At 39.3% G+C, this 13883-nt stretch overlaps 1 protein-coding gene across 4 annotated transcripts in view; it reads left to right on the forward strand.

The window, feature by feature from the left end:
- LOC111235207 (ryanodine receptor 2-like) overlaps positions 1 to 13883 on the forward strand; it is a 64939-nt gene that overhangs the window by 4761 nt on the left and 46295 nt on the right. For 3 of the 4 annotated variants that reach the window (XM_022763571.1, XM_022763573.1, XM_022763572.1), the window contains exons 1-20: positions 2869 to 2940; positions 3030 to 3104; positions 3500 to 3656; positions 3814 to 3978; positions 4131 to 4252; positions 5113 to 5296; positions 5384 to 5519; positions 5763 to 5858; positions 6129 to 6247; positions 6597 to 6730; positions 8889 to 9130; positions 10085 to 10277; positions 10480 to 10699; positions 10863 to 10967; positions 11156 to 11259; positions 11431 to 11514; positions 11642 to 11801; positions 11902 to 12049; positions 12667 to 12875; positions 13670 to 13844. In XM_022763571.1, the coding sequence (XP_022619292.1) occupies positions 3034 to 3104; positions 3500 to 3656; positions 3814 to 3978; positions 4131 to 4252; positions 5113 to 5296; positions 5384 to 5519; positions 5763 to 5858; positions 6129 to 6247; positions 6597 to 6730; positions 8889 to 9130; positions 10085 to 10277; positions 10480 to 10699; positions 10863 to 10967; positions 11156 to 11259; positions 11431 to 11514; positions 11642 to 11801; positions 11902 to 12049; positions 12667 to 12875; positions 13670 to 13844 (2824 nt within the window). In that variant the 5' untranslated portion in view covers positions 2869 to 2940; positions 3030 to 3033. Of the gene's footprint in view, positions 1 to 1880; positions 1994 to 2359; positions 2484 to 2843; positions 2941 to 3029; positions 3105 to 3499; positions 3657 to 3813; positions 3979 to 4130; positions 4253 to 5112; positions 5297 to 5383; positions 5520 to 5762; positions 5859 to 6128; positions 6248 to 6596; positions 6731 to 8888; positions 9131 to 10084; positions 10278 to 10479; positions 10700 to 10862; positions 10968 to 11155; positions 11260 to 11430; positions 11515 to 11641; positions 11802 to 11901; positions 12050 to 12666; positions 12876 to 13669; positions 13845 to 13883 lie in introns of those variants that run through there. The other variant, XM_022763574.1, reaches the window with a different exon arrangement.

Below are 13883 nucleotides of genomic sequence, written 5' to 3' on the forward strand. Positions count from 1 at the left end.
GGAATTGAACAATCTGTTACATTTTGTTTTTCCTCTTTATTGTTGAAACGGCAGGGAGTAAGGGATAAGAGAAACACAATCCTAATTCCGTTCTGGGACAGTTATATCAAAACATGGTTGTGGCAACTCTGTACAGCATTCATGAGCAACAACAACAGAAACAGAAATTCTGGACTCTGTTGATTCCCTCTATGATCTTAACAATCAACTACTGTGTGCATGTGTGCATTATTCTCTTTTTATGCAAATGTTCCTGCAAATGACACTATTAAATATTTTGAAAATGTGATGCCCATTTAATACCATCAAAAGCTTTTAAGTGAGTCTTAATATTACTTACACAACATGCAGAATCTCCAACCTCCAGAGAGAGCGGCGTGGCTGGAGACTGATCCAATCTCATAATGCATTATCCTACAGTGACAAAACAGACATGACCAAGGAACAAAAGGACGTTTTCATAGCTGACACTAGAAGTGATTAGCCTTTTCAGCTGACTGACCTTTGCAGCTCCTCCTCCTGCTGTGTGGAGGGAATTGTCAGACATGCATCACTAGGCTGTGGAGTAGCCGCAACGTGTCGCCCCTTCAGGTATCCAGAATTAGCACAACAAACACCAGAAATGTTCTCTACTGAAAGAGACATTTTGCTGGATCTTTGAAACAGGCAATTTGTTGGCTATAACTAGTATCTAAACAAGGCTATAATTATTCTAAGAATAATGATAGCACAGAAGCTATTCTTCATTTCAGTTGTAGACACAGTCCGCACTATAAATTTGCAACCTGATTTTGACTCATTGCAAATCAGTGTGCAAAAACAGCTGGAATCTCTTTGAACAATCACATTTCTTGGACACAACAATCAGGTGGATTATTTCATTTTAGGGATTGACGGTTTGTTTTTCAATATGCTTAGAGAACAAAAGAAAAGAAGAAAAAAGAAACTTGCCTTGAGCAACTCCACCTCCAGAGCAGATAGGAGAACACTCCAGAGAGTCTGCTGGAAAGCTGCATTTACAATCAGACTGTCACTCAAGCTTCTGTTGTCAAATACAGTGCCAAAGGACAGGTGCTGGAAAGAAACAAAAATGGGCTCACAGCATTAAATATAAGTTCTACTACAATAGGTGTTATCAATATACAATTATGCTAAACAACTCATCAGAAGCAGAGAGAACACAGACTGCTAACTACTGAGTGAAGTCAAAGGATATGAAACCAATGACATAAATTATAGTGTTTGATTCTGTAAAGCTCAGACGAAAGATGGAGAAGAAAGTGAGCAAGCATTCAATTTAAAAAACTACATTGATTAGTATCTTCTGTAATTTCTTTAAAACAGATTAATGTGTTTGACATTTGTTATTGTCTGAAATATCTAAAGTAGATTCGTGTTATGTAAGAATAAAACATTTCACTAATTTACAGACTCACCAGATATCTCTCTGAGGATATATTGACCAGTATGAGGTCATCTCCAACACGCACTTTCTCACCCTCTGACCTCTGTCTAGATGCTGGGTGTACAGTCCACCAACATGCCTCACCTGATCTTGATTATTCAGGCCTTAGTGATGTAGATTTAAGAATATAATCCAAATAAATATTAAAAACTTATTTACATATTTTCACATATTGATTGTATTAACTATTTTTTCTATATGCAGTATAAATTAATGAATTACAAGTCACAAATAATCAGTTAATTGAGTTAGTTAATTAGTTAGTATTTATTGGTGAATCTTGCTCTAATTTACACTCGTTCATTCCAAATCTTTTTACTACAGTTATGTGTGTGTGTGTGTGTGTGTGTGTGTGTGTGTGTGTGTGTGTGTGTGTGTGTGTGTGTGTGTGTGTGTGTGTGTGTGTGTGGATCAGGTGAGGCATGTTGGTGGACTGTACACCCAGCATCTAGACAGAGGTCAGAGGGTGAGAAAGTGCGTGTTGGAGATGACCTCATACTGGTCAATATATCCTCAGAGAGATATCTGGTGAGTCTGTAAATTAGTGAAATGTTTTATTCTTACATAACAACGAATCTACTTTAGATATTTCAGACAATAACAAATGTCAAACACATTAATCTGTTTTAAAGAAATTACAGAAGATACTAATCAATGTAGTTTTTAAATTGAATGCTTGCTCACTGCGTTTCTTCTCCATCTTTCGTCTGAGCTTTACAGAATCAAACACTATAATTTATGTCATTGGTTTCATATCCTTTGACTTCACTCAGTAGTTAGCAGTCTGTGTTCTCTCTGCTTCTGATGAGTTGTTTAGCATAATTGTATATGATAACACCTATTGTAGTAGAACTTATATTTAATGCTGATGAGCCCATTTTTGTTTCTTTCCAGCACCTGTCCTTTGGCACTGTATTTGACAACAGAAGCTTGAGTGACAGTCTGATTGTAAATGCAGCTTTCCAGCAGACTCTCTGGAGTGTTTCTCCTATCTGCTCTGGAGGTGGAGTTGCTCAAGGCAAGTTTCTTTTTTCTTCTTTTCTTTTGTTCTCTAAGCATATTGAAAAACAAACCGTCAATCCCTAAAATGAAATAATCCACCTGATTGTTGTGTCCAAGAAATGTGATTGTTCAAAGAGATTCCAGCTTGTTTTTGCACACTGATGTTGGCAATGAGTCAAAATCAGGTTGCAAATATTATAGTGCGGACTGTGTCTACAACTGAAATGAAGAATAGCTTCTGTGCTATCATTATTCTTAGAATAATTATAGCCTTGTTTAGATACTAGTTATAGCCAACAAATTGCCTGTTTCAAAGATCCAGCAAAATGTCTCTTTCAGTAGAGAACATTTCTGGTGTTTGTTGTGCTAATTCTAGGATACCTGAAGGGGGGCGACACGTTGCGGCTACTCCACAGCCATAGTGATGCATGTCTGACAATTCCCTCCACACAGCAGGGAGAGGAGCTGCAAAGGTCAGTCAGCTGAAAAGGCTAATCACTTCTAGTGTCAGCTATTGAAAACGTCCTTTTGTTCCTTGGTCATGTCTGTTTTGTCACTGTAGGATAATGCATTATGAGATTGGATCAGTCTCCAGCCACGCCCGCTCTCTCTGGAGGTTGGAGATTCTGCATGTTGTGTAAGTAATATTAAGACTCACTTAAAAGCTTTTGATGGTATAAAATGGGCATCACATTTTCAAAATATTTAATAGTGTCATTTGCAGGAACATTTGCATAAAAAGAGAATAATGCACACATGCACACAGTAGTTGATTGTTAAGATCATAGAGGGAATCAACAGAGTCCAGAATTTCTGTTTCTGTTGTTGTTGCTCATGAATGCTGTACAGAGTTGCCACAACCATGTTTGATATAACTGTCCCAGAACGGAATTAGGATTGTGTTTCTCTTACTCCCTTACTCCCTGCCGTTTCAACAATAAAGAGGAAAAACAAAATGTAACAGATTGTTCAATTTCCTTCAAAGGAGTACAAAACAACAACAAAAAACACTATTGTGTTGATATTCCTCAGTTGGAGTGGTAGACATACATGCTGGGGGCAGCCGTTCAGACTGTGCCATGTGACCACTGGGAGGTACCTGGGTCTTACAGAAGAGAGAGGCCTACATCTGGTTGATCGGGACAAGGCTGACATCAACTCAACCTCCTTCTGTTTCCGATCCTCGAAGGTCAGGAGTCCCATGAAAAATACATTGGACAAATTCATAATCTGAAAATTTCTGTAGACTGGAGACTTGAAGGTCATTAATGTAGTACAATTGTCCAACTTATGTAAGAGAGACACATCTGTTTGGGATACATGTAATAATAGATTTTTGCCTATAGGAGAAGCTTGACACAGGCATAAAGAGTATTGTCGATGGCATGGGCATCTCAGAGATCAAGTATGGAGATTCCATTTGCTATGTCCAGCATGTAGACTCTGGGCTCTGGCTCACCTACCAAGCCACCGATGCCAAGTCTTCTCGCATGGGAACAACCCAGAGAAAGGTAAACCTTTTTAGATTCAAAATGATTAGAATCATTATTGATTAATCGAATTGACCGTCTTTTCAGAATGCTGAATGTGAAAATGCACTGATTCACACTTTTAACACAGTGAAAGAATCGATGGGGAATAATTGCAAACGATGTGTTCCCAGGCCATTTTGCATACTGAGGGTCATATGGACGATGGGCTGACGCTGTCTCGCTCTCAAAGGGAAGAATCTCAAACTGCCAGACTCATCCGGAGTGCTGTTCTCTTTCTCACTGGGTTTATCAGGTACTGGGTGCCATATCTAGACCCTCTTATTTGTGGATATCAGTTTGATAGAGACATGGTTACACTGACACAGGTTGTTGTTTCCAGCTGCAGTGTTCTCTTGAGGTTTAATGTTGTGCTAAATGACTATCTGAGTGTGAGTTTATAGCACAAGCTTTGTGTATGCCCTTGTCAGAGCTAGACTGATAAATCAGCCAGGCCAATATTGGCTTATTGCACATATATTGGTGTATTATTGGCTGATGCGTAATAAGAAATTGCTTTAGTGACAGACTTTAGTCTTTGTAGTGTACGAGTGGTACTTGATTTAGGTATTGCAGAACATCCAAATTCTACACTACACTTTTCACTTCACTTCCATACTTCCACAGACTTTAGCTGTCTTGGAATACTCAAAGAAATTCCTTGTGGTATATACAGTACTACAGCAATACCCAAAGGAGATTTCAAAATACCATGGGAATGCTGCCATTCTTTTTATAAGTTGCAATTGCATTATTAGGTCTCCTACTTCTGCACTGTGAGAACACTCTGAGATATGGAATCACTTGTGACTCTGATACTCTCTCAAACTTTCTGTTTTCCCATTGTAAAAAAACATATACATATTTAATTTAATTTTATTTACTTATCCCAGAATCATACATTTTACAGTCTGTACAACACACAACACTCTCTATCCTTGATTCAGATAAGGAGCCCAGTATTACAAAAAATTGCAAGGGCTGGTTATACTAGTAAGTCTCAAATCCAGGCTTGTTTTCCCACAAGAAGATGGAGGTCTGTTAGTTTGAGTCCAGGTCAGAAACAAATCACTTCTATGATTATATTGTTGTATTCTTTATACATCTTTTCTGTAGGAAACTGGATGGTTTTAGTCAACAAGGAACCCTACCCTCTGTCAGCCTGCCGACAGAGATAGTGACGTGCAGTCTGCAGGATCTAATAAAGTATTTCCAGCCTCCACTAGAGGGGCTAGGCCATGAAGCTAAACAGAACAGCATGACAGCTGTAAAGAATCGGCAGAACATGTTTCAAGAAGAGGTAAATCTATATGTGCGAATGAAAAAATTGGTCCTCCATCTGATATGTTTGTCACTATTTCATAAGAATACCAACTTTTCCTCTCAGGGTGTAATAGATTTGGTCCTAGATTGTGTTGACCGTCTACACCAGTATAGTAGTGCTTCTCGTTTTGCTGAAGCTACACACAATGAGACGGGAGAAGAGTGGGAGACCACCCTCAATCGTTTCTACGAGCTACTAGGTGAGAATTATCACACATCCAGTATAGATGGCTTTTTCATTTTCAATACTGACCCCACAACGGTGATTATCTACTGACACAGACACCAAACCAAGAACCCATTCAGATGCATTTTGCTTAAAATACCTAACTTAAATTATTCATACATTGCCAAAAAACATGGTCTGAATTCTGCCATTTTGCATGAAAAACATGGATTGTATAAATATTACTCCTAATGTTTCCTTCTTTTTTCCCCTTCAGCTGCTCTGATCCGCGGAAACCGTGTAAACTGTGCACATTTCTCAGGATCTCTGGACTGGCTGATTAGCAGGCTAGACCGGCTGGAGGCATCCTCTGGTTGGTTGAATTTGTATGCATTTTAATATTAATCCTACTTTTTAGGGGCAAAATACTAAAAAGAAATCTCATATTTAGGTTGTGACTGTTTGGGTTGTTTCACATTGGTGATTATGTAGTAATATATTCCAGGTGCACATGCTGTACATTACATCTGATATTAATTATCATACCTTATCTCAGCATCATAGCAAAATTTGATGATAATATAGAGAGTAATACAGGGTATCTTCCATATAGTAATGAGCAGTTGCATGCTGTCATGTACAGGAGTCTTGGAGGTTCTCCACTGTATCCTACTGGAAAGTCCTGAGGCACTCAATGTCATCAAAGAAGGACACATTCATTCCCTCATCTCCTTTCTAGACAAGCATGGATGCAACAACAAGGTAGTGTATGCAGGGTCTTATTTGTGTATAAAAATTGTATAGCAATTGTGAGAAGTAATGTGCAATCTTTATCAATAGTGGAAGCAAAATGACCAATACTGTCATTATGGTCATGTTAGTGCTGTATTAACTGACTGAAGTGCTGTAGTTCATCTAATTGTAGCTTTTATGGAAAAAATGACATGCATTATTATGCAGTTGTTGATCTGTTAGATAGATAGATAGATAGATAGATAGATAGATAGATACTTTATTTATCCCCTAGGGAAAATTCATTCGCTAATGTGGGATCATTTCCATGTGTTTGTCAAACTATTGCTGGGTGAAGTGTTGACAGGCTGTGTTCCAGGTGCTGGAGGTGCTGTGCTCCCTGTGTGTGTGCAGTGGTGTGGCAGTGCGGTCCAATCAGAACCACATCTGTGACAACCTGCTGCCAGACAGAGACTTGCTGCTCCAAACACGACTGGTTAATCAGGTCACCAGGTAAAATTTAGAATGTTTTCTCTCAATAGGACCACCGTGTTTTATCTTCGAGTTATTCTTCTTTGTTTTGTACTGCCTTATTCTTTTCTTTTTCAGTTTTTTTCTGAATTCCTCAGCATTTAGATTTGTCTAAATAATAAATCAGACACAAAAAGGTTACAGAATCGATAAAAATTTTAAATATAATTATTAATAATATAATGTTATATCAGAGGAGCACATTTAAAAACCGTGCATTGAATGGAGAGCTTCTTGAGGACTTTTTCTCTAGCCCTTCTCATGCTTGCTTCAGCATGTATTTAGTGCTGTTTGTCAACTGTAGAGATCTCACTGCTGCAGGCCCATCTTTTTCTCTGCTTGACTTGAGTTAATTTAAGAGTTACTTGTCTCCATCAGTGTCATCTCTTAATTTGCTGCACTAATTCCTTTTGTCTGAAAAGATCAGACCAATAATGTTGATGTCAGAGCACAGATGTCTTTATCTCAGCCTCTTCCAATGAGACTTGGGAAAGTTACCTGCTGCCTGAGGTAGTATGGCTCAATCGTTCTAATCTTTAGACGTTTTTTAATCAGTTTCATCATATTTCATCTTCTTCTTCTGTCTCTCAATATTTTGGCCCACTGTGCCAGTTTGATCTTGTATGCAGTTTCCATTTTCCTTTTCCTTTGAGCTTGTTTTTTCTTTTGACTCCATCTTCCCTTTCTTCCACAGCAGCTGGCTTCTTTTATCATGCCGTTCTCGATCAGCAGCCTATTTTGTTCTTCAGGCCTTATTTTGTTTCATATCCTTCACACCTGCTCAGTCCATTCCCCAGCTCTCTCTTCCTCCTCAAGCCATTTCTCATTCTATCACTTTTACTTATTGTTCAACTAAATGTCTCATTAGTAAATCTGCTTTCATTCTCATTTCCTTCATCTCATCAGTTTTCTTTCTCTTTTCCATCTTCTCCTCCTTACCCACCACAATTTGCCAGTTCTTCCAGATGCTGTCTTTCCCATTATTTGTATGCCTCTATGCTGTCGACAGCCATGGCTGGAGGCATTTATGTTGTTGGGTTGTCCGTACGTCCGTATGTTCCACTCTTGTGAGCGAAATATCTCAGGAATGCCTTGAGGGAAGTTCTTCAAATTTGGTATAAACGTTCATTTGGGCTCAAAGATGAAATGATTAGATTTTTCTGGTCGAAGGTCAAGGCCACTGTGACCACACAAAACACATTTTTGGTCATAACTCAAGAATTCACATGCTTATTAACTGCAAATTGACTGGTTGAGGCAGAGGCATGCAACCGCAAGGCTTTAATTCTAGTTTCTTTATCCATTCTCATTCTTATCCACTATTATCTCTTACATCATCTTAACCAGGTCATACTTTTTCTCTGTGTCCTTTTCCCATTCTTGTAATGTCCTCATGTGTTCACTGCCATGAGAGCTCTGTCAAGGACAAGGTTGCTACATGAACTAAAATTTATTCTCCAAACAAGGTGTCGGTGAGACTTGATTCGAACAGATTGGTGATTTTCCCGTCCACATACCTTTCCATGTTACTGTTTCTCATTCTCTGATTCCAAATTATCTCTGGTAATTTAGTCTCAGCACTGTTATTGGAAAGTTCAAAAGGAGAAGCTACAAGAGTCTGGTTCTGTGTTTGTTCTTTCATTTATATATTTTTTAACACACTGTGCTGTGCCCATGAAAGTTAAGGTATGCTCTGTGTGGGCTACACAGAGTATCAAATGGAAATGTGTAGTCCTGCACAGGGCAGCATGGTCAAAATCAAACAAGCATCCACCAGAGATGGTATACACATGAATTACATATTCAGTTCAGTGATTGTCTTTGGTACAACAAAAAAGTCAGTGTTGTTGAGCTCACTCCATTTGTCTGTGCCCCCCATCCAAAGTTTCCAGTTGAGCACCTGAATTTTTCACACACAGTGATACATTTATTTATATTTATAAATAAATATTTAATTTTCTCAGGATTTCCTGCTCTTCTTAGTTGTTCATTCATTGCTTTACAATTTTGTAACATGTTTTCAAGTTCCAAATATATTTTTATGTCTTTAAGATGAATATTATATGTCCATCTTACCAAATAAAGGCACCACTATCTTCTGTCTTTTTGTCTGTCTCCTGTGTGCACCTCACCACCACAGCATGAGACCAAACATCTTCCTGGCAATGGGGGAAGATTCAGCCCAGCATCGGAGGTGGTACTATGAGCTTGTTGTGGATCATGTCGACCCCTTCCTCACATCTGAGCCCACCCACCTGCGTGTTGGCTGGGCTCGCACTGAGGGCTACCATCCCAGGCCGACAGGAGGAGAAGGCTGGGGGGGCAACGGGGTGGGAGACGACATCTGCTCATATGGCTTTGATGGGCTTCACCTCTGGTCAGGTGAGGATGAGATCAAACGAGAGATATGGGATTCAGTGTACAATACACGTGCTAATGGGGAACTCGCTCACTCGAATATGAATCACAGTGAACTGTCACTGGGTTTTTACTGATCCTTAACTTGAATAGAATAAAAGATGGAATATACGGTGGGACACCAACAGAAAATGATACATGACCTAGAGTACAGTTTTGATTTGTATTCTGTAATCCTAAATATTTTCACAAACAGAAAAGCTAAATGATAGATTTATAGACAAGTTGAAAAAATACCCACTTGAATATATTACGCTACATATTCCAGGGTACTTCTTGAGACAAAAGTATCTATAGATGTAAAAAAAAAAGAAAAAAGATACAAATTCAGATTTAAAATCCATTACTGCATATAATTGAGTGCCATAAAAGTCATATATAGGATATTTACCATGTCTAATTAAACAGAATGAGGAAATTCAGCAAAATGGATGCCTGTATAGGAAAACTTTGCCATTGAAATAACAGCATTGACTGCCATTGTTAAGCAACACTTACTTATTCAGAGAGCGCTAACTGCCTTTTAGTGTGGCAAAGTAACACTGAATACAAAGCAGAGTGATTCCATATTGGTCATTTAGCATTAATCTGATAGCATTTGATCATGTCCTCTCATTTTTTACTGTAAATGCCAGATGGAAATACAGTCACAAAATCATAGCCCTGCAGCTGGCCCAAAAGCCAAAAATGTATGTCGCCTCAACTATTACAACATATGGATGTACACATGTGTTATAGACTGTACATACACATGCATTTTGTTTTAATTTAGTTGTTGGGGGGTTTGTTTAATTAAACAAGCTAAACCTCATTATGCTGTCTCATTTTGATTTGAGGAAAAACTAAGAACAAACCAAACAACAAAAGAGAAATGTGTACATGGATGACTTAAGAGGTTGTGTGCCTTCTGAATCTTAGGCTGCATGGGCCGCAGAGTCAGCTCCCCCTTCCCTCACCTGCTGAAAAATGACGATGTGGTTAGCTGCTGTATTGACCTCAGTGCGCCATGCATCTCTTTCCGGGTCAACGGTCTACCTGTGCAGGGCATGTTGGAGAACTTCAGTGCTGATGGACTTCTTTATCCTGTGGTCAGCTTCTCTGCTGGAGTCAGGTTGGTAGTGGAGATATGCTTGTGTTTAACTGTTGGGCATGGCTGGCTTTTGGTTCCTCCAAATGAATTTTGACTTAACATGCAGTATTCATTACTATTTGTAATTTGTTGCAGGAAGCTGTATGCATTTTTGTCTGAGTTCATGTTTTTGTCTCTATAAGGACCTCAGTACATGTAGTAAATGCCTATTTCTTTACACCAGGGTTCGTTTTCTGTTTGGGGGAAGACACGGAGAGTTTCGCTTCTTACCGCCGCCGGGTTTTGCTCCATGCTCTGAGGCGCTGCTCCCACGAGTTGAGCTGAAGGTAGAGCCATGTCAGAAATATATCTTGGATCACGGAGAAGGGAAACAAGACCTCATCGGCCCCTTAATACCTGCCACTCCGGTTATCTTCACTCCCATGCCAGTAGACATCAGCAAGGTAAAAATCAGCTGTCATGTCAAACAGGTTTCATTTTATTCTACAAAAAACAAATTGCTAAATCATTTTACATTTAGACATTGCAGATTAAAAAAATCCACATTTATGTTCAGTTTGATCCTTTGTGCTGAAATATACCGATTTACTCATATTACCCTCATAGGTGGTGTTGCCAACACAACTTGAGGACATCAGAGAGAAAATGGCTGAGAATATCCATGAACTCTGGGCGATGGAAAAGATTGATCTCGGATGGACACATGGACCTGTAAGAAAAGAGAAGCACATCATTTAACTACCAGCTTTATTTCATCATTGCATATATCAAATGATGAATTATTTTATTATAGTTATTATTAAACAACTTTAGTATTTAGGAATTATAAAGAAACTTGACTGATCCAGCTCACTTCAGTGCTCCTTGCAGTTTGAAAAATATTAGCTCTTGTCAAACAGGTGAGAGATGAAAGTAAGAGGCATGACCCCTGTCTGGTGGAGTTCTCCAAGCTGCCAGAGCAGGAGAGGAACCAGAACCTTCAGGTGGCTCAAGATACCTTGAGGTGAGGTCTATTACCTGAATCATACAATAGACAAAACCTACTTGTCTACTTGATTATTTTCATTAAATTTGTCTAATAAAATTTTCACTTAAAACTGATGAGTAACCAGTGTCTGTTGTAGCTGCATGTTTTTGTGATTAGTGAATGTTTCTGTTTATTTCTGCACTGGAGGACTCTGCTTGCTCTCGGTTTCCACATTGGTTTGACTGATGACCGTGCTGCGGAGAGAGTCAAATACATGAGCCTAGTCACAAAGTATGTAAATTTGTTATGCCTTATGAAACTGTGTCTGCAAAAGCATAACTACACCATAGCCACTCATTTGACGATAATGTTTCGAATGTCATTTCTATGCGTCCATTTTTTAAATTCTCTCCCTCAGGTATGAGCAGCCCAGTGGTTATAGACCTGCCCCAGTGGACTTGAGCCATGTTTTTCTGAGCCCAGCCCATGAGGAAGTGGTTAACTTGCTGGCAGAAAATGATCACAATGTATGGGCTAGAGAGAGAATCAAGCAGGGATGGACCTATGCAGCCCAACAGGTTTATGTTCTGTGCTGTATTACTGCATTGATGAGGCTTTCAGTAATTTTAATGTCATTGTATATTATGCCGATTTTGTTTTTTGCATTTGTATTATTAGGACGTGAAAGCGAAGCGGAGCCCATACCTCGTGCCATGCAGCTTCCTTGATGAAAGGAGTAGGAGAGCGGGCAAGGAGAGTGTCAGAGACGCTGTCTGTACCCTGCTGGCCTACGGTTACAGCCTGGAGCCCCTGAACCAGGAGCGGAGTATGTCTCAAAGCCTTCTTATCAGTCTTATCAGTTATAGCTCAGTTCACTTCACTTTACTTATTGCACTGGTTCTCAAACTTTCTCTGGCAAGGCCCCTTCAGAAGCTGAAAAAACATAATTCATTAGCCCCTCCCCCACACAATTTTTATCAATCATTAACAATGATAGAGGAAGCAAGTAATATAAAAACGGATCCATGTTGAAATGTAGTGAAATATAGTTCAGCACGATAGCATCAGCAAACTCCTCTTTGTTTATTTTCCCACATAAATCATATTCATTCAACTTAGTGTCACTCTATATTTTTCCCCTGATTATGCACACGCCCCTGCAGTGGCTCTATGCCCACCCCAGCGGGGCCTGCCTGCCAGTTTATTGTAACCAGCATGAGATAATAAATGTAAGTTTAAGTGAGACACATCTCTCTTTGTTATCAAGTTAAACAAAACTAAACTGTCGCATATTAGTTGCACCATTTTGCAAGACTATTGCTAATCCTGCAACATTTGTCAACATTGTATTGCGAAGATACACTCTGTTTAACAGGACTTAAATGCACATCAGTTATTATTTTGGCACATAACCATATTTTCTCTGTTTCTTGGGTTTTCCAGCCACATTATCAAACCCATGTCTCTTCTCTGCTGAGAAATGCAGAGTGTTCAGACCAGATAAATCGTATGCTGTGACCTGGGGGAAGTGGTATTTTGAATTTGAAATACTGACAGCAGGGAATATGAGAGTGGGCTGGGCTCGACCAGGCTGTACCCTCGATAAAGAGCTCGGCTCAGATGACCAGGCTTATGTCTTTGATGGATTTGAGGTGAGATATTAAAAGTTTACAGCTCTGAACATGACTGCATGTTCAGTCTTATTGTTAAAAGAGCAATAAGCCTAAATCACTGTGAGAGTTTGTTACAGCCTCAAATATGGATTATTTTCTTTTTTGCATGATAAAACTAAAGTGTTGTTGTTGCTTCATGTTCCCACAGTTCTTAGATATTTCTTCATTTACTCTCACAGTCTACAGAATAACTTTATGACTGGATCTAATAAAAAATCAAAATCTGTTTGTAAACTCGAGTGTTCTGGCTGTGTGATCAGTGGTGATGCCAGAGGATGTTTTGGAGATCAGAAAGACACAATACTGTGGCCCAATGCTCGTCTCTAAAGTAACAGTCTAATGAAACGAATTGAAATGAAGAAATAAAAGTCCAACAGAATAGTTAACTTCAGCTTGTGAATTGCTCGTCCGTGGCATATCAGCTGGATCGAACTTGATGCTTGAATAGCAACGCAGCTGGTCACAATTACTGTAATTAATGTGTAACCCTGATTAAACCTGCATCAGTTTTTGCTGGACTATTTCCACATTATTTTAAACCAGTACACAAAAAATCAGTTATATTTTCCATTATGTAAATTGAGTGATATAGTACTGAAATAACCAAAGTGAAGTATCACTGCAATCTGCTGAGCTGAGTGTGATGATCCTGCTAGCATCTCATCTTATCTCATTCTGAACAGTGATGGTTCTTTTACCTCTTTTCCTCTTCCTATGTGAGATTTTTGCACTTGTCTCTTTTTCTGTCTAAATTGTCTTCCTGCTGCTTTCAGGCTCAGTGGTACCATCAGGGCGGTGAACCCCTGGGACGTCCGTGGCAGAGAGGTGATGTGGTGGGTTGCTTGGTGGACATGGCTGAACGCACCATGGTGGTCACGCTCAATGGAGAGGTGCTGTTTAATGACAGAGGATCAGAGCTGGCTGCCAAGGACTTTGATACCAGAGACGGTCTGGAAGAGTTTTTGACTTTATATAGTGTATTGTACA

The sequence above is a fragment of the Seriola dumerili genome, unplaced genomic scaffold (assembly GCF_002260705.1).
Source record: "Seriola dumerili isolate Sdu_G_001 unplaced genomic scaffold, Sdu_1.0 BDQW01000478.1, whole genome shotgun sequence".
Classification (NCBI taxonomy): Eukaryota; Metazoa; Chordata; class Actinopteri; order Carangiformes; family Carangidae; genus Seriola; species Seriola dumerili.